The 27,487-nt window shown below is 42.7% G+C and overlaps 1 protein-coding gene across 1 annotated transcript in view; it reads left to right on the forward strand.

The window, feature by feature from the left end:
• The window catches only part of ETNK2 (ethanolamine kinase 2), a 226,391-nt gene that overhangs the window by 79,889 nt on the left and 119,015 nt on the right, over positions 1-27,487 (forward strand). The window contains exon 2 of the mRNA XM_086923474.1: positions 27,174-27,433. Within this exon, the coding sequence (XP_086779600.1) occupies positions 27,174-27,433 (260 nt within the window). The remainder of the gene's footprint in view (positions 1-27,173; positions 27,434-27,487) is intronic.

Genomic DNA, 27,487 nt, shown 5'->3' on the forward strand with positions numbered 1-27,487 from the left:
TGTGCTCCCCACATAGCGGAGATCACACGGGCATTGCAGAATGTATACTGCAAAATCAGTTCTGCAAGACATACGTTTCTTGATCTTTACGGGCTTGATTTTAAAAGGCACCGTATATTCTGTCTTGTTGCATCCATTTTTGCATGCCTTGCAAACACTACACTTTTTGAATCCTCCTCCAATAGCACCCCAGGTGTCTGACACTCGTTTTTCCAGGAAGTTACTCATTAATTTATCTCCCATTGAGATAGACTTCCTAAATGTAATGTCTGGTTTACTCATTACAAACTTCCCTATCACAGGATCCCCTGTGATAAGGTCCCAATTTTTGTAAAAAATGCGTCGTAACTCCTTGTGCTGTCTGCTGTAAGTTATGATCACTCTCGGTTTTATCTGCTTCTCCTCTGTTGTTTGTACAGTCACTTTTCTTTTTACTGCTAATGCTTCTTGTCTGGTTATTGAAGCTGCTCTCCTAATGGCTCTCTGGATGGTATTAAGGGAATAGCCTCTCAACAGAAACCGTGCCTTGCTCTCATTCTGCGACTTGATGCACTCCTCATCTGTGCTACTTATACGTTTGATGCGCAGCATCTCCCCGAAGGGAATGCTGCTGATCAAATGATAAGGATGCCCACTGGACGCATGCAATATAGTGTTGCCTGCGGTAGGCTTTCTGTGCAACCTGGTGGCTATCCCTGTGTCTCATATATATACTTCCATGTCCAGGAACACTACTGATGTCGCATCTATGTTGGCAGTGAAACTCAAATTTAAATCATTATTATTCAGTTCCTTAACAAAATCCTGCGCCTGCTCATGTGTACCTTTCCAGACCATGAACAGGTCATCAATATACCTTAAATACAGTAACATATGATTTTGGGTAATGTGTTTAAGGATGTTGTTGAGGACCCGCTCCTCCCACAGCCCCATGTGAAGACATGCTAAACTGGGGGAGAAGCAGGCCCCCATTGCAACACCCCTAACCTGCTGATAGATTTGATTATCAAACAGGAAATAGTTATTCTCTAAACATAACTGAATCATAGTTAGCAACATTTTGTTGTGAGCCGAAAAGTTCATTGGTCTTTTGTTCAAATAGGATTCAACTGCCCGTACCCCATCCGAATGTTTAATAGATGTGTATAAAGACGCGACATCTAGTGTCATGAGCAAATAGTCAGTATTCCAAACCATACCATCAATTTTTCTGATAAAGTCTGCAGTGTCCTGTACATAAGATGGTAACCCTTTTACCCATTCTTGGAGGAAAAAGTCGATATAGCGAGATATATTTTCTGTTGCGCTATTGATTGCCGAAATAATCGGTCTCCCAGGTGGCACATGTATATCCTTGTGAACTTTCGGTATCAAATAGAAAGTTGGTATAACCGGATGTTCCTTCTTCATAAAATTATACTCATCATTGGATAGTAATTTTGCACTTCGCCATGCCATTAATTTTGAATTTTGGTCTTGCCAGGCACCTCTAATTGTCATTAAGTTACTTTTTTTGTAACATGAAGAGTCGAAGAGCTGGCTTTCTGCCTCTGCCACATACATTTCCCTTGGCCACAGAACAATATTCCCGCCTTTATCCGCTTGGCGGACTATTACATCTTGTTCCTGTTCCAGTTTTTTAATCAGGTTGTAGTAGCATTGGTTTTTCTTGTCAAAAATTCTTTGTTTTTTATTTGTATTGGCATAGAGTTGTTTTAAATCCTTGATGATTAAATCATGGTATACCTCCAAATTGTCATGAGTCAAAATAGGTTGGAATTTTGACTTTGGTTTGAATGGCGTTTGAATGTCTGCTTGGTCTTCACTAGAAACTAATAAAGGTAGGTCGCTTGTTACTGCCCCTTCACATTGTAAGCTCCAGATTTCATCAAAATCCATACGATCTTCTGCTACCAGTATAGAGGTTTTTTGCGATGTTTCAATTGTTTTTTTCTTCTTTGGTTGCAAAAGAAAGAATTTATTCAATTTTAGCTTTCTTATGAAGCGATAGGTGTCCATTCTAGTATCGACATAATTAAAATTTGAGGGTGCACAGTAAGATAATCCTAAGCCTAGGATCATTTCATCATTGGCGGAGAGGGTAACTTTAGTTATATATCATGCTCACAGCTCCTTTGTTTTTCAAAAGATACCGCACTCACGGGGATGCTGTTCAAGTTCCTTTATTGCAGGCAAAACAAATGCGTTTCAGCGTAACGCTTCCCTCGGTGTAGGAACACAGAGGAAGGCGTTACGCCAAAACGCGTTTGTTTTGCCTGCAATAAAGGAACTTGAACTGCATCCCCATGAGTACGGTATCTTTTGTAAAACAAAGGAGCTGTAAGCATGATATGGTGCGGTCGGACCAGAACCACTAAAATGCACCCACCCCAAGAGAGTGCTTCTGTCTCTTTGTGGTGAAAAGGAGCATGAGAATATATATATATATATGTATAGTCAAGGTACGTAGATGTGAAGCTAAGAAAAGTAAAATCCTCGATATTTAGGCCTCTGTATTTTGAACTCACAATATTGTTTCATCAATATATTTACTCAATAACTTATTAAGAGAACACCATCAGTGTTACACATTGATTGGCTCAGCCTTTCATTGCCATAGCTTTACTGCCTTTCACACATGACATTTCGAGTTAAGGATAAAGTACTGATGGTGCGTTGGCATGCAGCTATAAGTTCCGTTGTTGTTGGTGGAAGAAAAGAGAGTTAGCATTCAACAAAACAATTCAAATTCCTGCATCTCATTTGGCCACAAAATAAGGACCAGGAATCAGTAACTAAAGTCAAAGGGGTTTATTACAACCAGTAATAGATTCAAATCAATGCAAATTAACCATTGCACAGATACAGAATTCAAAAGAAGGTGTTAGTCAACAAAGTAAAACCAGTTCAATATCATAAAATTGTGACAAGCGCAGCCACGTGAGTAGATGGCAACAGGGTTAAAATCATCTAATCAGGGCTCTAAGATTAGATTGGGAATGGTTTAGAATGGGAAATCTCATGGAATTTAAGAAAAGGACGGTATATAGGAAGGTGTCAGCAGTATAGCAAGGATTCCAGTAGAAAACCTCTAAGAGAGGACAAGTGTTCAGCATATAGCTTTGCACTCTCAAGAATTGCGCAAGCAGAAGGATCTGTACCTCTCTAAGGGCCCGATTCACAAAGGCAATCTGAGATACTACATCACATCCCAGAGTAGTTTGCTCCTTAGCATAATGGTACATGAAGTCCACAATTTGCGCTCTCCTCAGTGTTGATTGTAGTGATACACCAATGTGTGGTGTAACACTACAGTCAACAGTGAGTGTTGTGTAACACTACAGTAAACACTGAGGAGAGCGCAAATTGTGGACTGCATGTACCATGATGCAAAGGAGCAAACCTTTCTGGGGTGTGATGTAGTGTCTGGCCACACCCATTTACCTGCCCAAACTGATTTTCATGACCTCCTCTACCATTTATCTCACGTTCCTTTTTGTAAAAATTGCGTTTGGCTCATTGATTACACTTCATCCGGCCCGAGCCAGAGATTCCAGTCCGAGACGGAGAGTACCGCTTGAGCCATAGAGTATGGCTTAAGCCGGGGAGTACGGCCTGACGCACAGATACGACTCGTAAATAACCTCTGTGAATACTAAAATTCGTAAAGTTAGACATTTATCTCAGATTGCCTTTGTGAATCAGGCCCATTGTCTATAGGAATCTCCGCTTAACACTAACAGTGCATACATTACTTAAAACCTACAGGTGCATTTCATCGTATGATCCTCATTCCGCCCTTCCAGGAACCAATAGAATTACACTTCATGTGCCCATTGACAATATCTTCAAACATTCCCCGTCTCTTAAAAAGCTGGGACATTCACACTGCCTTGGATAGACGATGAATAGGCACCTTTTCTCCCGTTCATTAGCTCCTCACGTCTCTGCCCAAATTTTTATCTTGCAAAAGGAACAAATGATGGACAGAATGCAAAACAATGCAAACATTCACCCCCAGTCACCAAGATCTGGGATTATTCCATCTCACCATCTGGAATAGATCTGGGTTTATTCCATCTAGTTCTTTTGCTCACCACGCCACCCCAGTTTGGACCCAGCCATATGCAAATCAGTCTTCACCCTGTTCCTCACGGGAACAGTTCAGCCTGAACTGCCAAGCCAGGTCCTCCCTTGACCGGAAACAAGCATCCTGGAACCGGTTTCGGGGTATTACCCCTCATCAGCCAGGCTAGCTTGAATCCAGTGGCACAGCGCACAAGGGACCCACATCTGAGCATACCCTTGGCCACTTAGGGCAAGCACAGCGCATTTGCAGGTACAACTGGCAATATCTGCCCATAGTTATCTTATGAGGAGAGAATCCTGTTCTCCAATCAGGAACACTGTGAAGACTCATCAACACAAGCGGAAAAGCATCAGGCCATTTCAAAGATGTTGAAGCCCACAATTTGGCTAGTCTGGATTTCAGCATTCCATTCACCTGCTCCACAAGTCCTAAAGCCTCAGGATGGTAACTGCAATGTAGTCTCTGCTCCACTTGCAATGCAGCACACAACATAATTAATTAATAAAATGTGTTTAAAATAAAATGAGTTCCTCGGTCTGACTACAGAGAAGTCGGGAACCCCCACCTGGGTATTAAGTCCCTCCACAACAACTTTGCTACTTTGAGACTGTCATTTGTTCTGGTCGGGTAAGCTTCAACCCAACGTGAAAAGATGCACACAGTCACCAGGACATATCTCAGCCCATTGCACACAGGCATCTTGATAAAGTCCAACTGTATCCTATTGAATGGACCTTCTGCTCTCTCAATGTGACTCAGTGTTACTGCAGGTCTCTTTCCTACATTAATTTGTTGACACACATATGTGACACAATCCTTCAGTCACCAACCTAAACGTGGGGTTAAACCATGTCTGCCAAAACAAGCACATCTCTAGCCATTGGGGGAAAAAGACTATCTGGCAACACAGATCTTCCATCTGCAGAAACCCAAATGTCATCATCTCTTTTGACACAACCTACTCTGACCCAGCTCTGCTGAGCTGCCTCGGTCACTTCTTCCTGCAATCTCATAACCTCTTCCAATGTATTTAGCTGCGGTTAACAAAAGGTTGTAATTGGTCTCATCTGCTGATTCGTTGCAGTACTCGCCATTAAATGTACAAGCACCATAGGCACAGTAAGGCACAGCTTCATCAGCATATCTATTACCGATCATCGCACTGCGGTGTGCAGAACATTTCTCAACAGCAATCTGGGCAGACAGCTGCAATGCTTCAAGCAGCATTTTCCATTTTCCCCATTCCTTATGGGGGAACCCAAAGAGGTCATGAAACCACTCTGTTACCATAACTGTCCACAATCATGAACGACACCAAAGCTGTAGTGACTCAGTGAAAATCATCACTTTCACCTGTGCCGGAACACAGCATGCCCTAGTGAGAGCGATCAATTCGGTCACTTGTGTGGATGTTACTCCTTGAAGCCAGGAAGCTTAAATTACCCATGAAACTGTAGAGACTGTGTATACAACTCTCAAATTTCCTGCATGGTCTCGCAAACATGAACCATCCACAAGCAGTGCAAAATCAGATTCAGGTAGTAGGTCATCTTGTATGTCTGGTCTTAGCTTGGTGCACAGTACAGTGGCATTGAGACAATCATGCTCTACTTCACCATCATCATTTTCATCCTTGGGAAGGAGCAACAGGTAGCAGGATTTAAAGCAGCACAGTGCTTCAGGATGACATTGTCAGCTGCAAGTATGATTTGTTTGTGCTTCATAAGGCAGCTGTTTGTCAAATGCTGTGTTTGGGTGTGGGTTAATAGTATTTCTACAGAGTGGGACACAAAGACAGTCATGGAAATACCCATTATAATACTTTCACAACTCCCGATGCGGACAGTGGTCACAGCCACCGCTTTAAGGCATCTAGGCAGCGCAGAAGCTATGACATCAAGGGTAGCAGAAAGAAGGCAAGAGGTTTTCGACAGGTGCCATGTAATTGTGGAAGCACTTAGAGAGCCCTCCTTCTCACTGCAAAAGAGCGAAAAAAGTTTTACTGTAATCAGGCATTCCCAGAGCCAGGGCATGACAGAGATGCTCTATCAGCTCTTGGGGGGCAACCAAACAGTTGTTATCCCAAGGTACTAGATCAGACACATCCCTGTGTGGCAGTCTCTGCAAAGACTTGGCCAATAGGGAAAAGTTGGGAATCCACTGGCAACAAGAGCCCACCATTTTCAAAAACATCCTGAATTCTTTTTGAGAAGTTGGCGGATTCATTTTCAGAAACGCCGGGATTCTTTCTTGTGACACCTTCCTCGTTCCATTTTCAATGTGATGTCCTAGATACAGGACTTCCTTTTGACAATACTGTAACTTACTTGGGGACACTTTATGTCCATTCTCAGCCAGGTGAATCAACAGAGCAAACATGTCTTGTTTACAAGCCTCAATTGTGAAGAGGAATTGTGGACACATCTAGGAGAAGGATGAAGTAAAAAATATTTTTGGGAATCTCCTCACTCCCTCTCATTCCCTCCTCTCCTCATTCGCTTCTTCTTTTTCTTCTCCTTGATTTCTCCATAATTTTCTCTTTTCCCCATTTCCTTTTCTTTCTTTTTCTTCTTCTTTTTCTTTTATTTTTTCTGCATCACTCCCTGTAAGCTGGATTATGCATTAGAATTCCAGCTAATTAAGTAATAGTATGACATTTAAATCTACATTGTATATACAGACTCCATGTATGGTTATTTTGGGGGTAATGCAGTGCTAGAAATAATGAATATGAAGTCTGAATATTCAGCTAGATTCTCCTCCAACTTATAATGAATAATTCCTAAAGAGTTACTGGTGGACATTGAGAAAACTGAATAATAAATAAGGCTTCCTGTTTTCCGTTTTTACTGATTTTTACAGATAAATACAGACAGAATGTCTGTATTTATTTTTAAATGTGGATAAAAATGGATATTGGGTGCTTTTTGAGTGACTCTTAATACTCTTTGCCATGTCTGCCAGGCCAATAACTGTGGGGATTGATGGGTAAGGGAGTTAAAAAAAGAGACTATAGTAAAGAGGCTTAAACAGAAGTGGATATACACAATGCTGACACTGAAATATGCATATTTTCATATGAGTACATTGATTTATCTTCTGCAGGTGTTCATATCACTGAAACCTGACAGGCATTCAAGCGGGACTGCATATTTATTGGTTAAATAAATGTGGACAGATACCAGTTTTTGCAAACCCCATAATAAATGTGGTTAAATACAGATAAAGTTGCCAAAAAATGAATATGGATAAATACGGACGGAAATGTCAAAAAAATAAATACCATAAAACCGGGAGCAGGCGGTATTAAGGTTTTATCTTTTCGCACTTGATAAATATATCAGGGAGAAAGACCATCCAGGACGTGACAGACAATATTAATATTATATGTATGAAAGGGATTACGAGTAGATAATTTGATTGAAATGTTATGTTCATTTGTATTTACAATTTGGGAGATTATATGAATTGAATTATGTTGATTTCAATATTTTCAAAAGAAAGGCATATATGTATCACCAGCATAAATTACCTTTAGTAGGAGTTTGGATCAACATGGCGAACTGTGCAATTATAAGTGAGGTAGTGTGCTGCACAGAGACGAACAGTCTCACTGAACTTACTAAAAGGAAATAATTAGCTCGTAATACTGGACTACAGGCCCCATCAGGCATTGCAGCAATATGTGATGGAGGGAGTGGCTGCACCAAGGGTCATGTTGGAAATAGAAATAAAAAACTGAAATGTTTTATTACGAGCGTCAGTGCTGTTTGCAAGCCGCCCATGAGGAAGGGGCCTGGGGCAAGAACAGAAACAAATTGGAGAATACTTGCCGAGCTGTAACGTATGCCGGATGGCGTGGGGTGATGTTGAGTGCTTCCTTAAATGCTAACAGGCTTTTGTGCGGTTTTATATACTACTCGGCTGGACCCTGTGCCGCGGAGGAGGCACCATCTCACAATTGGAGAGGCTGAGAGAGGAACTGTTCGTCTCTGTGCAGCACACCACCTCACTTATAATTGTACAGTTCGCCACGTTGATCCAAACTCCTACTAAAGGTAATTTATGCTGGTGACATGACACACAGACACTGAACTTACTTAAAGGAAATAATTAGCTAGTAATTCTGTACTACAGGCCCCATCATAATTAAACAACAAGGGGTGGTGATGGACAGAGTTTCTGAATTAAGCAGAATATTCTCACCCAGTCAAGAGATCAGGGCTAGATCCAACACCGTTTTTTAGCTCACTGCACCATCCCAGCTCAGAACCTGGCTATATGCAAATTAGTCTGTTCCTGTCCCAGTGCATGATGGGAACAGGGCAAACCAAACTACAAAGTCAATTCTTTCACTGGGAAGGAAACAAGCTTCCGGGGACCGGTTTCTGGCATTTCAGCCGTCTTCGGCCCGGCTGACTTGAATCCTGATGGTGCAATGAGCAAGGGACTCACATCTGAGTATACCCTTCCACGCTTATGGTGGACAAAATAATTAAACAACAAGGGGTGGTGATGGACAGAGTTTCTGAATTAAGCAGAATACTCTCACCCAGTCAAGAGATCAGGGCTAGATCCAACACCGTTTTTTAGCTCACTGCACCATCCCAGCTCAGAACCTGGCTATATGCAAATTAGTCTGTTCCTGTCCCAGTGCATGATGGGAACAGGGCAAACCAAACTACAAAGCCAATTCTTTCACTGGGAAGGAAACAAGCTTCCGGGGACCGGTTTCTGGCATTTCAGCCGTCTTCGGCCCGGCTTGCTTGAATCCTGATGGTGCAATGAGCAAGGGACTCACATCTGAGTATACCCTTCCACGCTTATGGTGGCCAAAATAATTAAACAACAAGGGGTGGTGATGGACAGAGTTTCTGAATTAAGCAGAATACTCTCACCCAGTTAAGAGATCAGGGCTAGATCCAACACCGTTTTTTAGCTCACTGCACCATCCCAGCTCAGAACCTGGCTATATGCAAATTAGTCTGTTCCTGTCCCAGTGCATGATGGGAACAGGGCAAACCAAACTACAAAGCCAATTCTTTCACTGGGAAGGAAACAAGCTTCCGGGGACCAGTTTCTGGCATTTCAGACGTCTTCGGCCCGGCTTGCTTGAATCCTGATGGTGCAATGAGCAAGGGACTCACATCTGAGTATACCCTTCCACGCTTATGGTGGACAAAATAATTAAACAACAAGGGGTGGTGATGGACAGAGTTTCTGAATTAAGCAGAATACTCTCACCCAGTCAAGAGATCAGGGCTAGATCCAACACCGTTTTTTAGCTCACTGCACCATCCCAGCTCAGAACCTGGCTATATGCAAATTAGTCTGTTCCTGTCCCAGTGCATGATGGGAACAGGGCAAACCAAACTACAAAGCCAATTCTTTCACTGGGAAGGAAACAAGCTTCCGGGGACCGGTTTCTGGCATTTCAGCCGTCTTCGGCCCGGCTTGCTTGAATCCTGATGGTGCAATGAGCAAAGGACTCACATCTGAGTATACCCTTCCACGCTTATGGTGGACAAAATAATTAAACAACAAGGGGTGGTAATGGACAGAGTTTCTGAATTAAGCAGAATACTCTCACCCAGTCAAGAGATCAGGGCTAGATCCAACACCGTTTTTTAGCTCACTGCACCATCCCAGCTCAGAACCTGGCTATATGCAAATTAGTCTGTTCCTGTCCCAGTGCATGATGGGAACAGGGCAAACCAAACTACAAAGCCAATTCTTTCACTGGGAAGGAAACAATCACCACCCCCTTTTCTGTACAGGCCCCATCAGGCATTGCAGCAATAGGTGATGGAGGGAGTGGCTGCACCAAGGGTAATGTTGGAAATAGAAATGAATGACTGCTTTGCTGTTGAAACACGTTTGATACCGACAGTTTGAAATAAACTTTTAAACCGCACCCGGCGTCGTCTTTATTGGATGGATTTATAGGACCTGCTCTCGAGAGGTCCCTGTGACGATGCAGCTCTCGTTAAGGAGTGGCAAAGACCTACTCGGGAGAAGCGAGAGGAGATATATATATATATATATATATATATATATATATATATATATTATTTAAGACTGCTCATTCGAATCACCATTCCGGAATGCAAAAGCAGGCATGGACCACGCTTCTGTGCAGAAGTTTTTTGTTTATTCCATTAGTCGGCCATGACGCGTTTCGGTCCTTCCTGGAACTTGATCACATGACAGCGCTCTCTGGCTTCACCCACCATTTTATGCAACTTAAAGTGACAGTGCATTGAGCAAAAAATAGCGGCCTCCACAAAGAATTCATAGACAGTGAAAACATACTTGTCAATAAAAACAAATCGTGTTTTTCTATTGAATCTTTTCATATTGATGTTTGGTTCTATGTAAATAAATAGAGAACTATAAATATACATGAACAAAGCCTAATAATTGTATAAATACAATAAATACATAATTCAAGTCAATAAATATGTGCTTCAACTTATAAAAGACCAATTTAATTATAAGAGCTGCTAAAATATCATATAAAAGATTTGAAATTTTAAAATCAATATATGATCAAAATATCATTTCTTTTTTATTTTTTTATAATAATTGCCTAAATGCAACATCATGATTATTGAAGCTGTATGTTTGTCTCGATATAATATCACATCTGTCTTTAATGATAGTCTTTAACTTGTGTGGGTGCTGTTTTTTTCTCACTTAACAAAGTGTAAATATGGTGCTCTAAAGCTATATTTTACCTCTTCCATGGGATTGGACCTATTGAGTGACCTACAATTGTGCAAAAAATGCAAAAAGCTATTTACCACCCCTATGTGTGACAATTGATAAATTGGAAAATTTTAAAAACCAAGATTTTAATGGCTAAGGTCAGGCGGCAGTCTAAGGTAACTGTGTTGTTTCTTCACCTTTGGTTTATACAATGTTTGGCATCTCTTATAATTCATATCAGTTAGTGGGAAATGGTCATAGACACCTTGTTAATTCCTTTTGTTGTTATTCATGTGCAGATCAGTGTGCCTAGAGAGGGCAGAAGAGAAAAATCTTTAAATACAGGTGTAGAGGTCTTCCGTAGTGTTAAGACCTCCCGGCATCTTGCTGTCAAGATCAATGATATATCTGGTCTCTAATTTGCGCAGGACGCCTTCCTGATCACCTCCTCTTCTGTTTTTGGGCACCGAGTCTATGAGGTAGGAGGATAAGAATTTCAAATCACTATTGTGTTTTTCTTGGAAATGTCTGGCGACTGGATAAGTAAGGTCTTCGTTTGTTATTGCTCTAAGATGTTGCAGTATTCGCTTATTGGCAGGGAGTTTAGTGCTACCCACGTATTTGAGATTGCATGTACATTCAAGAATGTAGATAGCATAATCTGTTTTGCACTGCAAAGATCGACATATTTTTATCTCCTTGTCGCTGAAGGGTGTCTTGTAGGCTTTCATATTTATACCATATTGGCATGCCTTGCAATTTTACATTTGACAAACCCTTGTCTTTGTGTGAGCCAATTCTGGGTGTCCACCACTTCTCGGCTACTTGTGACTAAGCTGCTGCTCATGGAAGCAGCCTTCCTGTACCTTACACCCAATGTTTTAGGTAAAAGCCCTCCTATCACCGGGTCATCTAGCATTATCGGCCAATTGCGTTGAACTATATTTCTGATCGTTTGGTGTTGCAAATTATATGTAGTAATTAAGCGCAATTGTTGTGCTTTTTTATCTTTTTCTGATTTGCTTGACTCAGTTTTTAAGCGAGTCTCCCTCTCTAATCTCATAGTTTTAGCTATTGCTGCATCAACGGTTTTTCTGTTGTACCCCCTAGCTAGGAATCTATTTTTGCTTTCCAATTGTGCTTTTTGTAAATCAATTGGATTACTGCAAATGCGTTTAATTCTTAACATTTCCCCGTAGGGGATACGGTTAACCAAGTGTCGTGGGTGGAAACTCGTAGAGTGGAGCACTGAGTTTCTTGCTGTTACCTTTCTAAAAAGTTTTGTTTCCAGCTTGTTATTTTTTACAAAGACCTCCACATCTAAAAAATTGTTAGTTTGACTGTCCACTGTTGCCGTAAAACTCAGATTGATTTCATTATTGTTGATGCTCTGTATATATATATATATATATATATATATATATATAGATATATATATAGATATATATATACATACTGAATTAGGTGCAATACATATTAAAATGGCTGACACCGGTACACTGAGAGACAAGGAAATTGTAGTCCATTTTCCATTACTGATCAGCAGTTGCTGCCCATTGAAAACATGACATGCTAAAATGTGGATATGTAATCATGAATACTGTTTTTCGTTTGTCTGTTATTGATTTGGAATAAAGGATCAATTAATGAGAGCCCGAGAGTGCACGACGTACCTTTGTCGGAAAATGTAAATGTATACACGAATTCCGTCCTTGTGAGCCAAGGCACCAGCTGCAGTCGGAGCTGCAACTCTGACAGAACAACAGAAAATGTCTATCTGCATGTCTGTCCATCCATCCATCCTAGGGGTAGCGAACATTAGCATAACATAAACCGTTATTTCAGTGTTTGCTACCATGGCCTTATAAAACCTTCACACTCATATTTATTCTAGTCCATCCTAGGGAGAGCGAACATTATTATAACATAAACTGTTATTTCAGTGTTTGCTACCGCAGTCTTACAAAGGCTTCACGCTCCCGTTTATTGTAATTTGTTACTAAGGTCTATACAGTATCCCGCTGCTGTTCCTGTCACAGTTCTACCGTTATGAGAGTTGGTTCAGTTTAGGAATCTATATTCTTATGTATGTAATGATCTATAACCACACCCTAATTTCTTCTCAACGTCTTAACAACGACTCACCATGTGCTGTGGAAACAAACTGAAGCCTAGGTGTCTTGCATGAAGAGGCAATTGCGAGCAATAATGAATATAGCTTTTTTTAAATTATTAATATGGGAAAAACTTATATAACTTTTTATGGGGATAAGTTTGTATTAAACTATGGACGAGCCCCTGTCCACGAGGCTAGTGTTTCCGCAATGCATTTGAGCAATTGGAGCCCTCAGAAGAGCAGGTGGGGCCTAAACCAGCTTTTCTTTTTTGAAATAATGCAAAACGTGGATCTCAGGCCTTGAAAGCAATCTGAACTGACTGTCCAGGAATGCATGCCCATATTCATGGCAACTTGGAATGTTCTACAGTACACTTTAAAACAGATGTGCACTTGTATAGTAATCTCTGTACATCAGTATGTTAAGGTACATTAAGCGTGTCAGGGCTCACGGGAGGTTTCTTCCTCGAAACCCTGCTATTGCCACTATCTCTGCTTCCCAAATTCCCCGACTAAGGGGCTCATTATGATCGCGGACGGACTTGAGTCCGTCCGCGACCATAGAGGAGGAGGGAACCTCCGCATGGCCTGCGAAGTTCCCTCCTGTCAAATTAGGATGTGACCGCCACCCTGGCGGTCACATCCTCTATTTTTACCATTGCTGCGGGTGCGGCTTTAAGCTGCACCCGCCGCAATGGTAAAAATGCATACATGGCATTTGTATGCAGAAAGCGGCAGGCACCGTGCGGTGCCTGCCGATTACTGCATACAAATGCAGGGGGGTACCATAGGTACCCCTCATGTGCACCCCCACCCCCCCTTCACCCAGGGGGCCCGCAACGGGCCCCCGCAGTGAAGTTACACATGCTTTTCCACGACGGAAAAGCCGCTGTGGAAAGGCATCTCTTTTACACCATCCTAATGTGGCTGGCGGTGTCTGATAGACACCGCCAGCCACGTTACAGCTTTTCCGCCGCGGTTGTAAGTCAACCACGGCGGAAAAGCGGCGGACTGAAACCAGCACCCACCAGCCATCCTAATGTGGCGGTAAGTCTTTGGTGGGTCCGCAGAGGATTTTCCGCATCCTCCGGGCCGGCGGTGGCTTCCGCCGGCCCCGGAGGATGCGGAAAATCCTCCATCATAATCAGCCCCCAAGTGTGGAACCTCACTGCGCCCTTAGTTGGCGAGCATGCTGGCAACGCTGGGCCTCCAACATGGCTGCCAGCATGCCCGTGGATCAGCGGTCTAGTTTCCCCTAAGAATTCAGAGCCGGTGAAGCACGCACCAACGTTCTATTGCGCACTTCTCAGAGGATTTTCACCTGAATGGCAGCTCAACTGACCTCCGTCGAGTAGCTAGTCAGGGTAGACTTTTTTTCGTGTCTCGGGGTTAGTTCCGGCGGTTCCCGACATCCAACCGTTTAAGGTTAGTGTTATTTCGAGCGCATGCTCATGAAACTTGTTTGACCCGAGTATTGCGCATGACAAGAGATTAGTGTTCACATTGGTATCTTGTGAGAAAGAAGTGTGGGCGTGTATTGTTCCTCATGACACACTATTTCCTAAATAAAAATTCGTTCTTCGCGCATGCTTATTAACTCCAGCTTGAGTCTTGCGCATGGAAATGTAGAGTAGTGTTCTTGTATATTCCAAGTCGGGTTATGAAGGCGTGTATTTTCCTCACGCTGTAAATACCTGGATTAAAACATAGTACAGGAATCGAGAGAATAAAGATAAATCGAAATCATAATTAAAAGTATTGTAGGAAACAAATAATTTTCTTAATTTCGTTTTAATACCAATTAATTTTTGGAAGGCTACTCTTCTAAAAAAGAAGTCTTAATAGAAAGCACTACGAGAGACTCAAACACATGAGTGGCAATACCTAATAGAATTTGACCAACACTACACAATAGCATTCCTTCTAACCAAATACTTACCTTGTGTTACATTGTGTTAAGAATTGGAATAAGAAGACACCCATTCACATCCTGAAAAGAAAGAGAGAGAGAGAGTTCAAGTCAGCATCTTTTCCAATAAATAATTAACAACACTACAAGAGAAGTCAATAGAAGAGCGGTTTGGCCCAAAGGTTAATCTGGTAAGATAAGTTATTGTATGTAAAAGTACATTAAGTTCTGAGTTCTGAATAGGTATTTAATTCTGTATATGTCTGTAGCACTGTAAAGAAGAAGAAGAAGAGGTGAACAGGCAGTAGACCATCGGGCTGTCTCTTCTCTGTCCCAATCCCCTTTCCTTCTTTAGTACCTACCTGTGAAGGATAACAATACCTAGCAGGGAGGTTCTGAGAGGGGCATTGGTATCTAGGCATCGTTCTGCTCGTGTGTTGTCTAGAGGAAAGGAACAATAGTCCTGACAGAGTGAAATGCCAACATTGGTACAAGCACCCGAGCAGACTGGTTGAAGGTTTTGATTTAAAAAACTTAGGAGACATTTTGGATAATATAGAAAGAGATCATGAGGCAGTCAGGGAAGAAAATACAATTCTAAAACAGGAAATAATTAGTTGTAGGTTGGGAGAGTCAGTTTCTGGGGTCAGTCAAAAAACGTTGAGACCCAAAGGCCAAATGTTAGTTCCTTACCCTTTGCCCCTACACAAGTTATCCATTCATTGTCTCCCGTAATTCCCCTAGCTTCCCCAGAACGATTTAACAAAGACCCACAAAAAGCACAAATCTTTTTAACCCAGTGCCCCCGGCATTTCATGTGCCACCCACGATTTTCCCCGATGCTCAGTCTTGTGTCGCATTCATATTATCCAATCTCAGTGGGGACGCTGCCTCTTGGTCCATGCCTCTAGTACCCAAGCTGATCCCATCCTGTATGACTACGAAGAATTCATTGAAGGAGTTCCTCCAAATTTTTGACAGAAGGAAGACGTCACTGGCCACAGATAACGAACTGTTAGAGTCAAAACACGGCAACCGAGAACTGGTCGCTTATCTAGCCCAGTTCAACAAGCTTGTGGTTGAGACAGACTGGCCAGAAAACAAGAGAGCGGCGGTATTTTGCAGAGGCTTACTGGAAAAACTGAAAGAAGCACTATCACAAATTCCCAACCTTCCTACAGAAATCTTGGCACTCATAGACTTGGTCTTGGAAATAGACTTCTGGCAGAATTAACGGAAAGGAGAACGAAGAAGAGAGTCCAGACCCAGTGTTCCTCGTTTTGATCGGATCAGGTCGGTGGTCAGGCGAGTCACTGAGAATCCTTCTGGAGTGGAACCCATGCAGATTGGCACCATCCGAGGTCCGGTGTCCAGAGAAGAAAAAGAAAAGAGACGACAGAACAGGTTATGCATGTACAGCGGAGGTAGCGGACACTTTGTTATGACATGCTTGAAAAGATCAAAAACACCAATGAAGGAGAAGGAAAACTTGCAGCACCACCCGTAAGCTGAGTTGGACTGATGGATGCAAAAGGGGAAACAACTCCAGTGAATCATCGATTAGCAAACACATTGCAAGTCCCCTAACCCCATTTAATTTTGTCCGTGACATTAAAATTCAGAAGTGAAGTTTTGACAGAAATCATGGTCATTGTAGATTCCGGAGCTACAGGCAACTTCTGTGATCAGAAGTTTGCTAGCCGTATCGGTTTACAGGCTATCAAAAAAGAAAAAAGAGAGAAGATCAGAGCCATGGATGGTACTGATTTAACTTCGGGACCTATTACCAGCCATACAGAATCAGTACGAATGATGCCCCCCAATTGCAGTTGGTTCTAGGATTACCTTGGCTAACTGAACACAATCCGTCCATTGATTGGGGAGCTCAAACCATCCAATAGAATTCAGAATATTGCACAAAACATTGTTTTGAAGAAACTGAAGTATAGTCTGAACCTAGTGTAGTCGCTTGACTCTGTGAGGATGGGGCATCGGTGTGCATAAGTCAAACCACCGAGATCCCAGAAGAATACCAAGACTTCGCAGATGTATTTGATGAGATCAAGGCAGAAAAGTTACTTCCTCACAGGTCTTATGATTGCAAAATAGACCTAGAACCTGGATCCAACCTGCTGTGTAGTCGAGTCTATGCCTTAACCGAAAAAGAAATATTCATTTAAAGGAGTACATATGGAAAAATCTTGAGAATGGTTTTATTAGACCATCCCAGTCTCCAGTCTATTCCCCCCTTTTCTTCGTGCTAAAGAAGGGAGAGATGTTAGGACTTGTGTAGACTACATGGCAATCAACAGAATAACAGTCAAAAAACGTTATCTCTTGTCCCTTATTTCGGTGTTAATTGACCAAGTGAAGGAGGCGAAAAGCTACACTCGATTGGACCTGCAGGGAGCGTACCACTTGATCAGACTCCAGGAAGGTGAAGAGTGGAAAACGGTATTCAGGACTAAATATGGCCTCTATGAATATCTAGTAATGCTGTATGTTCTATGTAACGCGCCAGCAGCCTTCCAGTACTTTATCAATGACATCCTGAGTGATTTTATCGATCAAAGTGCCATAGTGTACATAGACGTCATTTTGGATTTATTCAAACTCGGAAGAGGAACATCAAAATCAGGTTCGGGCTGTATTGCAACGTCTAAGAGAGAACTCTCTGTATGTGAAGCTGGAATTTTTTTAATTTAATACTAATACTGTAGAGTTCCGTGGCTTTGTGTTGTCCCCCTCAGGAATCACTATGGATGAACAGAAGGTGCAGGCGGTAACGGAATGGAAATCTCCCCCAACCATGAAAGAGGTTCAGAGTTTAATTGGGTTCTCGAATTTCTATAGACGGTTCATTCATGAGTTCATCACAAAAAATTCTCCCTCTAACCCACTTGTTGAAAAAAGGAATACCATTCAAATGGTCTGAAGAAGCAGAGAAAGCATTTAGTTTGTTGAAAGAAAGCTTCACCAGTGCACCAGTCTTATTACATGCAGACCCTTCCGGACCTTTCTATTTAGAGACAGAAGCTTCAGATTTGGCAATCGAGGGCATACTTTTGCAACGGCACAAGGACACCGGGCAATTGCATCCGGTAGCTTACCGCTCCCTTAACTTAACTCAGCAGAATGTAATTATGCCATCACGGAGAAAGAGCTTCTGGCAATTAAGGATGCCTTTAAAGATTGGAGGCACTATCTAGTGGGCACCAAACACACTGTAACAGTGTTTACTGACCACCGTAATCTGACATTTTTACGCGCACCCTTACTCCCGGCCAAATTCGGTGGTCACTCTATTTTGCAGATTTCAACTTTATCACATTTGGACCAGGGTCAAAGAATGGAAAAGCAGATGCGCTCTCCAGATTAGATACAGAAAACCACAAGACACTCATTGAAAACCAACAGATAATTCCTGAGGATAAAATCATTGGTACCATATCTCAAGTACCTTTTGAGGATCAAGTTTGGGATGTAATGACTAACACTGATATGGAGAATTGGGCCATGGAAGATCCACAACGACTTATCCAGAATGGCTTACCTTACCTAGGAAGCACCTTGTTTTTGCCCACAAAAGACATTCATGTGAAAGCGATGCAGGACTGTCATGACAATCCTTTGGCAGGACATAAAGGAGTACAAAAAACAGTAGACTTAATCAAGTGACGATTCTGGTGGCCACATATGTGTAGAGACATCCGCAAATATGTTTTGGGATATGGGATTTGTGCACAGGGAAAACCGGATAGGCAGGCTCCTAAAGGTCTCTTACAACCACTGCACACTCCTCCATAACCCTTGGCACACAGTTTCTCTTGACCTAATTGTAGATTTACCTTCATCACACGGTTTTGACACTTTCCTTGTTTGTGTGGACATGTTTAGTAAGATGACACATGTTGTACCTTTTAAAGGAACACCCACTGCCAAACAACTGTCCCAACTCTTCAATCAAAACATAATCCGTCTCCATGGTATACCTAAGGATTGATCACTGGTAGAGATTCCCAGTTTTTGTCATGGTTTTGGAAGGCTTACACCAAGGGGCTATGCATTGATCATAGATACTCCACCAGTTTCCACCCAGAAACCGATGGGCAGACTGAGTGGACCAATCAGGAATTGATTGAGAAAAAATCCGGACACTTTGTTCGCTGACCCTTATTTCGATAGAGTTAAAGGCGTCTTGATGAATGACCTGATATTCTACACAGACAAAACAGCTAAATGGCGTAATGCCCTTACAAAAATGCTGTTCTCAAAAACTATAAAAAACATACCACATGGCACAAAAATAACGACTTCACTAACTAAAAGATGTAACACAGAATTATGCATTACCATGTATAAAACAGGAATAGTGCTGATACAAGCAGCTAACAGAGAACTCGAGGAATTTGAGATAACTTTCCAAACCTTAAAGGAATCCATAGAAGATCTAAGCTACCAACGACACTTGACCCCACCAGAGGTCAACCCTGTCAACAATGTCCCGACCACTAGAGACTCCAATCAAACGGACGGCCAGAATAATCAAACCGCTAACTCCGGAGAGATAACTGAACTTGCAATGGCAATACCGGAGAATGTGATAGAAAGGATAGCGAAGTCTACTAACCTTGGAAATAAAGAGGAGACCCTGGCCCCAAGGGAGGAGCCGATGCCACTATCTCAAAATCCCACTTCGCTTGAAGAGGGTACCTCAGCTCCTAGCGAATCCCCCTATGAAGATAACCACGTAATGAACAAGGAAGAGGGTATCCACCTTCCTCAACCACACGTGAATGCGAGGCTTGAATCCCATGGATCCCTACCCACAATTACACCCCCAACGTCACACAACATAGGGAACAATGGGGGCACCTCTAATAGAGTCAGGAATGACAATAAAAGGAAGGATAAAAAAGAAAGATCTGTGGCAATGAGAACAAATCAATCACGGAGAAAAACAAAATGTAGAACCCAGACAGTCAGGTCTATACCACATAAGAAATCATCCCGAACGGAGAAAGAAGTCAAGGAGCTCCAGAAACTGGGAAGCGACCTGGCACAAGTCTCGATGAAAGTCTCACAGACAATTGGAAAAATTTGGGAGATGACGATAAGTACGCACACTAAAGTCTCACACATCCAAAATCTTGTACTCAGGCCCAACAGACCAAACAGGACCAATCCCTTGGCAAATGAAGAAACATTGGCCTTACTCCAATCGTATGAACAACCGGCCCGGGGAAGAGAGGAGAATATCAAAATAGTACCTATTGACTCTAATAGAACGTCCAGAAAGAATGACAGGAAAGCAATCCACCACAACTTACGACATATCCAGGTAACCGCAACCAAATCCGATAATGGAAATCTCTCTAACTCACTGAAACCCCTAAAGTGCCTACTACTTAACTGTCGTTCGGCAACGAAACATGCATCAGACATAGCTGCTCTCATCATTAACAAGGAAATCGACCTGGCCATCCTCACGGAAACATGGCTCAGTGAATCATCATCTCCTAACATCGATCTCTTAGTACCACCACAATATAATATCGTTAGGTTAGACAGACCAAGGAAAGTGGGAGGAGGTATAGCTTGCATTCACCGGTCAGAGATCGAAGTCAGTCAATTCCAATCTGACCCCCTAGAATCTTGTGAATACCTTGGTCTTAATATAAGAGCAACAAATAATCAAAGATGCAATATGCATGCGTTCTACCACCCACCGGGAGAGAACGCAAAGTTCACAGAGCAACTAATAGAGATCATAACGGCCAACACTAACTCGGATGCCAATAATATATTCCTAGGCGACTTCAACCTCCACTGGGACGACGACAATGACAAACTGGTTAACTCGCTTAAAGACTTCCTGATTGAGCTAAACCTTACACAAGCTTGCACCCAACCTACTCACTCACAAGGAGCGACATTAGACTGGATTATTTCAAGTAATAAAGAGGCATCAATCCTCGCTATAGACCCGTGTGACTGGTCGGACCATCACGCTATAACATTCGCGATACCTACAATGAAAAAGGGCAGGACCATACAACCCCGCAAGTTCAAAAAACTGATCCGAGATACAAAAGAGGCCAATATTGAACGATTGGTTGAAAGATGCGAGAAAGACCTGAAACCACCTAACAACAGTCAGAATGTTAATGAGTTGACGGATCACTACATAACCTCAATCGAAAACATCGTCAATGACACCATGCCACAAAAAATGAAAAGAGTCTCAGAGAAGCCAAAAAATCCTTGGTTTAGTGAATCACTGAACGAAGACATGCGCAAACTGAGAATGGCCGAAAGGAAATGGAGGCAACATCCCTCCTCTCCCGAGCTGAAAGCCCTCAGAAATACCAGAAATCAATACAACAAAAAGATAATCAATTCCAAAAAAGAATTTATAAGAGCTGAACTGGACAATGCCACAAACAGGCCACGAAAACTCTTTGAGATTCGAAAACAACAGTCAAATAAACTAACCAAAACGGTTCAAGAGAACTCAAGAACTCCCATAGGTTGCGAAGAATTCTCCACATTTTTCACGGAGAAAACCAAACTGCTGGAAACTGAGCTCACAAGTGCCGCGGTCAACCTCCGGACCCTTCCTTCTCCTGATAATGAGGCCATTGTGACAACAGAGGGTCCCCAAACAAAAAATAAGGCAAATTGGGACACTTTTGAATTATACGACCAGGAAAAGATCGCCAAAACGCTAGCGGAGCTCAGACCAAACAACCATTACCAAGACCCTCTACCGGCAAAGTGCGTAAGAGAAATCAGCCACACTCTAGTTCCGATCTGGACTGAGATAATAAATGCTTCACTGGCACAAGGGATCCTCCCTGACTGCCTAAAAACTGGTCAGGTTGTGCCCATCATCAAAAAACTGACAGCGGATGCAACAGACCCGAACAACTACAGACCAGTGACCAACATCCCTTTACTGGCCAAACTTATTGAGAAGTGCGTGCAGGGCCAACTGAGTCAACACATTGCGAAGTTCTCATTATTAGATGATTGCCAATCTGGATTCAGAACAGGGCATAGTACGGAAACTGCGATCCTGCATATTGTTGATGACGCCTTACAAGCCCTAGATCGAAATCAAGCATGCCTACGGATTCTCCTAGACCTGTCATCCGCATTTGACACGGTAAATCACGAAATGCTGATGACCAGGCTACAAGACAGAATGGGTTTGTCCGGAAACGTGCTGAAATGGTTCAATTCTTTCCTGCAGAATAGGACTCAACGATTCCTGGTCAACCAAGCAATCTCCTCCCCGCGCCCTAACGCAATCGGGGTCCCACAAGGTTCAACGTTATCCCCTGACCTATTCAACTTGTACGTGGAACCTCTCACGGAGATTCTTCGAAAATCACAGATATCCTATCACATGTATGCCGATGACACGCAGATATACATAAAGATCGCCTCCCTTGATGACATTGACCTAATGAACGAGACACTAAAGAGAGCTCTACAATGGTTAACCACTAATCATCTAAAACTAAATGCCCATAAAACAGAATTCCTACTAATTTCACCAACAAGGAGCCTACCCGAGGTAAAGGAATGGACTAAACTGGTGACCGCGCTGAATTGCACCCCGAACCTAGTTAATTCAGCGAAATCACTAGGAATTACGTTAGATGAGAACCTCGACATGAAAGACCACATTAACTCAATGGCCAAGAGCGCCCGTTTCCACTTGAGCTACCTAAGAAAACTGAAACCGTTTATCTCAGAGGCGGATCTAAAATTGGCTATCCAATCCCTAGTTATCTTGAGGATCGAATACGGCTGCACCACGTTAGCTGGCCTACCAAAAACATCCACAGCACCACTAAAAGCCTGTCTCAACGCAGCTGCAAGACTTATCAAGGGATCGAAGAAATTCGATCACATATCTCCTCACCTGAAAGCACTAAACTGGCTACCTTACGAGGCCAGAATTCAAATGAAGATGGCTTGTATAACTCACAAAGCGGTTCACTTCAACACGCCGAGATACCTAGCCAAGAAAATTATGCTATCCGGAGGTAACAGACCAACTAGAAGCGTTAAGGAGTTACTACTGAGGCCAGCCTTTTTCCGTAAGAAAAAGACCTATGACCGAGCGTTCTCTGGAGCTGCCCCTAGAGTCTGGAACTCACTACCACCAAACATCAGGAAGATTCAAAATACTGTAACATTCAAACGGGAACTGAAGAGCCACATGATGAATAAATACCTTACATAGAGAAGCCTATTGATCCCTGATATGAACATCTACGCCAAAAAGGGGGATGGCCTTGTCAAGAATTTTCTGAAGATCAATATCTAACAAATGACTGATTTCACGTTCAAGACTTCGGCTATTCCCTTTACTACTACCTCACATCTATGTGATCTGATAACTGTATCCCATAGCCAAAACTATATAACCTCTACCTCACTTTGGCTTATCTTTGTGATCCTGGATACAAGCTAAGCCTTATTCAAATCTTAATGCTAATTGCACACGTGATTGCACTAGTAATGCTATATAACCCTACCTCACTGAGCCTGGCTATATGCCTAAGACTCAAGTTAATACTTATTCACCTCGTAATGCTAACTGCACAGGCTTAAGAATATATATATCTTATCACCCTTATAGCCTATCGCCTTCTACCTCATATATGTTTGTTGTTATATTTGCTATTATAATGTCTATTTGTAATCTACCTTCTATGTTAAGCTCTCTGATACCCACGGGTCTTGTCCGCGCTATACAAAACACTATAAATAAATAAATAAAAATAAATAAGAGCAATATCTCAGACTCTATTCATTGGATGAGGAAGGTGATTGGCCCAATTACTTATGAACAGCTGAGTATGCTCATAACGCCCAAACTGTGTCTACCAGTTACTCACCTTTTTTCATGAATTCAGGCAGACACCCTAATTCTCAGGTAGAATTCGAAGGTGTAGAAGTCCCAGCAGTTCAGGAACTTGCCCAACATGTCGCTAGAATTCACCACTCAGCAACACAAAACCTGACACTAGCTAAAGGTCATTACAAACACTTTGCTGATCGCAAAAGGAAGAAAGAACCTGATCTCCAAGTAGGAAATCAAGCTTGGCTCTACACAAAAAACCGCAAGTTAAAGGGTACCAGTAAGTTTCAGCCAAGCTTTATAGGCCCATACCCTATTGAACACATCATTAACCCCGTAACTTATCGATTAACACTACCAGGCACTACCAAAATTCATCCAGACTTCCATGTTTCCCTACTTAAGAAGGTTCAACCAGGATTAAGGAGAACCGTTCCTCCTAGCCCCCTAGTTATTGATGGTGAGGTTACATACGAAGTAAAACACGTCCTAGATTCCAAAAAGGTTCACGATGATCTCTTTTACCTTATTGACTGGAAAGGTTATGGCCCAGAGGAACGATCCTGGGAAAACAGTTTGCATGTCCATGCTCCCCGATTAGTCAGGGCCTTCCACACCAAGTTTCCTACTAAACCACGACTGGAGGAAGTGTGGAACCTCACTGTGCCCTTAGTTGGCGACCATGCTGGGGATGTATGACGTTACCACGCATACCATTACCACGCATACCATTACAACGCGGTATTTACAACGCATACCGTTACAACGCATAGCGCTTTGAGGTGCTGGATAGTGGTAAGTATAATTTTATATTCCAACTCCAGTCCCCGTGGATACTAGGGAAGGTGTTGGATATAAAATTAAACTTATTCCCTATCCTAGAGCGCCCCCCAGCGCAATGCGTTGTAATGGTATGCGTGGTAATGCCTGCGTTGTAAGTGTAGTGCGTGGTAAAAAATGCGTGGTAACAGTTGTACACCCCATGCTGGCAACGCTGGACCTCCAACATGGCCTCCAGTATGCCTGTGGTTCAGAGGTCTAGTTTCCCCATAGAATTCAGAGCAGGTGAAGAGTGCCCCAACATTCTATTGCGCACTTCACCGAGGATTTCGACCTGAATGACAGCACACCTGACCTCCGTTGAGTAGCTAGTCAGGGTAGACTTTGTTTCGTGTCTCAGGATTAGTTCCGGCGGTTCCCAACATCCAACCGTTTATTGTTAGTGTTATTTCGAGCGCATGCTCATGAAACTTGTTTGACTGAGTTTTGCGCATGACAAGAGATTAGGGTTCACAGTGGTATTTTGTGAGAAAGAAGTGTGGGCGTGTATTGTTCCTCACGACACACTATTTCCTAAATAAGTATTCGTTCTCCACGCATGCTTATGAACTCCAGCTTGAGTCATGCGCATGGAGACGTAGAGTAGTGTTCTTGTATTTTCTGAGTTGGGTTATGTAGGCGTGTAATTTTCCTCATGCTGTAAATACCTGGATTAAATACAGTGTTTGATTTGTGCACAACCTTATCTTTACGGCGAGAATACTGATTTTGTTTGATTTACGGGTGCTACTGAGGTAACGCCTCGTGTCCCGGGCGTCTCATAAAGTTAATTAAACATGTGGTTCCAGCTAGCAGTTGGTCCCATCCCTTAGCACACACCTTCTTGTACTTGGGTATGTTTCCCAAGAACTCCACAAAAAATGTTACTCCAATTTAATTCAATAAAGTTTTATTTAATCGATTTTTCTCAAAGGTTTTTATGTTCGTTTCACATAATTTTAACTATTCAGATACATCCGGCAGTAATTTCTCCTATGCATTTCGGGCATAGTGCCCTTCTTCAGGGAACATTACTGAGAAAGAAGACAAATAAAGTTCATTTATACTCTCAAAAATGACTCGTGAACATTATAATCATTTATACAATCTCGTCTGTATCATTGTTAACGAGTAATGACCAACACATTTATTATGGCAACAAGATTCAGCCCGTTTCCCGGTTAATGGTGTGTATAGCATCATTAAAAGAACAAGAAAATGAAATGCTAAAAACTCAAAAACTTACATGCCAGAGTCTGGCATGTAAGTTTTTGAGTTTTTAGCATTTCATAGCTGGGGTGGTGGTGTTTGCCGGTGGTGGTGTTTGCCGGATGAACACCAACACCCCTGCTACACATCTCTTCAGCTACTAAGCTTATACTCCTGCGGCTACCTACGGCATTACCCGCCGCCAGCGCAGTTTTACTTTCTGCTAGATTTACACACAAAACGCACCGTGGAGTGCAATACTGTTTTTGTTGTGTCAGACCCGACTAGGACCGGGTTGGAATTATCACCGGTTCCCCGACTCCACTCTACTCGACCCGTTCACAGCCCTGAAGTGTCACAGGTTAACACCCTTCTTGACGAAACACGTGTCGGCTGGTTTTTTGTTCCAACTACCCACATTCCAATAAAACGACACAAAAAGAACACGCTTGTGCGACTTCATCCTTGTTACTTGTCTGTGATCAATCATATCACACATACATACCCGTTGTGTGCACTGACCTTGCTTATACTTTATATTTATATTATTATACTCGCAACATTGCCGAGTTTCAGCTCTTGGCATTGTAAATGACAATGCCTTTTATTTATCTGTTTTTATAATTAACATGTAAATAAAAGATGTTATCATTTACAATACCGATAGTTCAAACTCTTGTAACAGCACACGCCCACTGTGCTGCATGACGAGCCGAGCTCCTCATTAGCACTGCGGCGCCGCGCGTGGCCCCCCTCTCCCCCGCGCCGCGGGGGAATTAGCCCCGCGGCGATGGGGTTAAAGAAAATATTGCTTACAAATGGAATAAGACATATTGTGTACCAACAGAAGTAAAAGGGTCACTCCTCATGGGTGGTTACAAATGAAGACAAGGCGGTACTATGGAGGGACCAACAAGCCTATTAACAAATCAGAAGTCAGTATTTACAAAGGACAATGACACAAGCCAATCAAAAGTATGGGCGGAGAAGGGGTGGCGCTTCAAGTCTATACTTGAATGCTGCATGCCTCGCAAAGCAGCACGTGTGCTGCCAAGGCTCGACCTACAAAGGAAACTATGGGAAAAGACATGGGGTGGCTGGAGTGCCTGTCGCGAACACAGAGGCCCCTAGGAGCAAGGTGGGTGGAGCTGTCACTAGTAGGATGTTGTTTCCCCAGTTCCCGATGTGCCAATAAGCTACATCCATGTATGCTCTCTCAGTGTGCCTCTGTTTTGCTACTTAGCTTTATCCTAAAAAAGAATAAATAGATGTTTAAAAAAGGGGGTGAAATAGATAAGATACAATGTTCAACAACTAAAGCCCGTGACTTAAGATGCCGTAAGTTATGGTACCATTTGAGAGCTGTAATGGTCTGCAAGGGCCAGTATGCACGGAAAGTGTTTTAAACCGTTTGCATCATTATGTTGTATTCGCTCTCCCATAGATGTTCACCGAGGGCATCAGCAACAAGCTCCTGGCCTGCTACGTGGACCCGGGAATGGAGGACGCGGTTCTGGTGCGCGTGTACGGCAACATGACGGAGCTGTTCGTGGACAGGCACAACGAGGTGAAGAGTTTCCAGCTCCTGCGACAGCATGGCTGCGCCCCGGACCTGTACTGCACCTTCCAGAATGGTCTATGCTACGAGTTCATGCAAGGCCGGGCCCTGGGCCCCGAGGAGGTCCGAGAGCCCCGTATTTTCAGGTACGCAGAGGTCAGGGCTCACAGAATCACCAAGGTCAAGGCGCTAGCAGTTAG

This window comes from Lissotriton vulgaris, chromosome 5 (genome assembly GCF_964263255.1).
Source record: "Lissotriton vulgaris chromosome 5, aLisVul1.2, whole genome shotgun sequence".
Lineage (NCBI taxonomy): Eukaryota > Metazoa > Chordata > Amphibia > Caudata > Salamandridae > Lissotriton > Lissotriton vulgaris.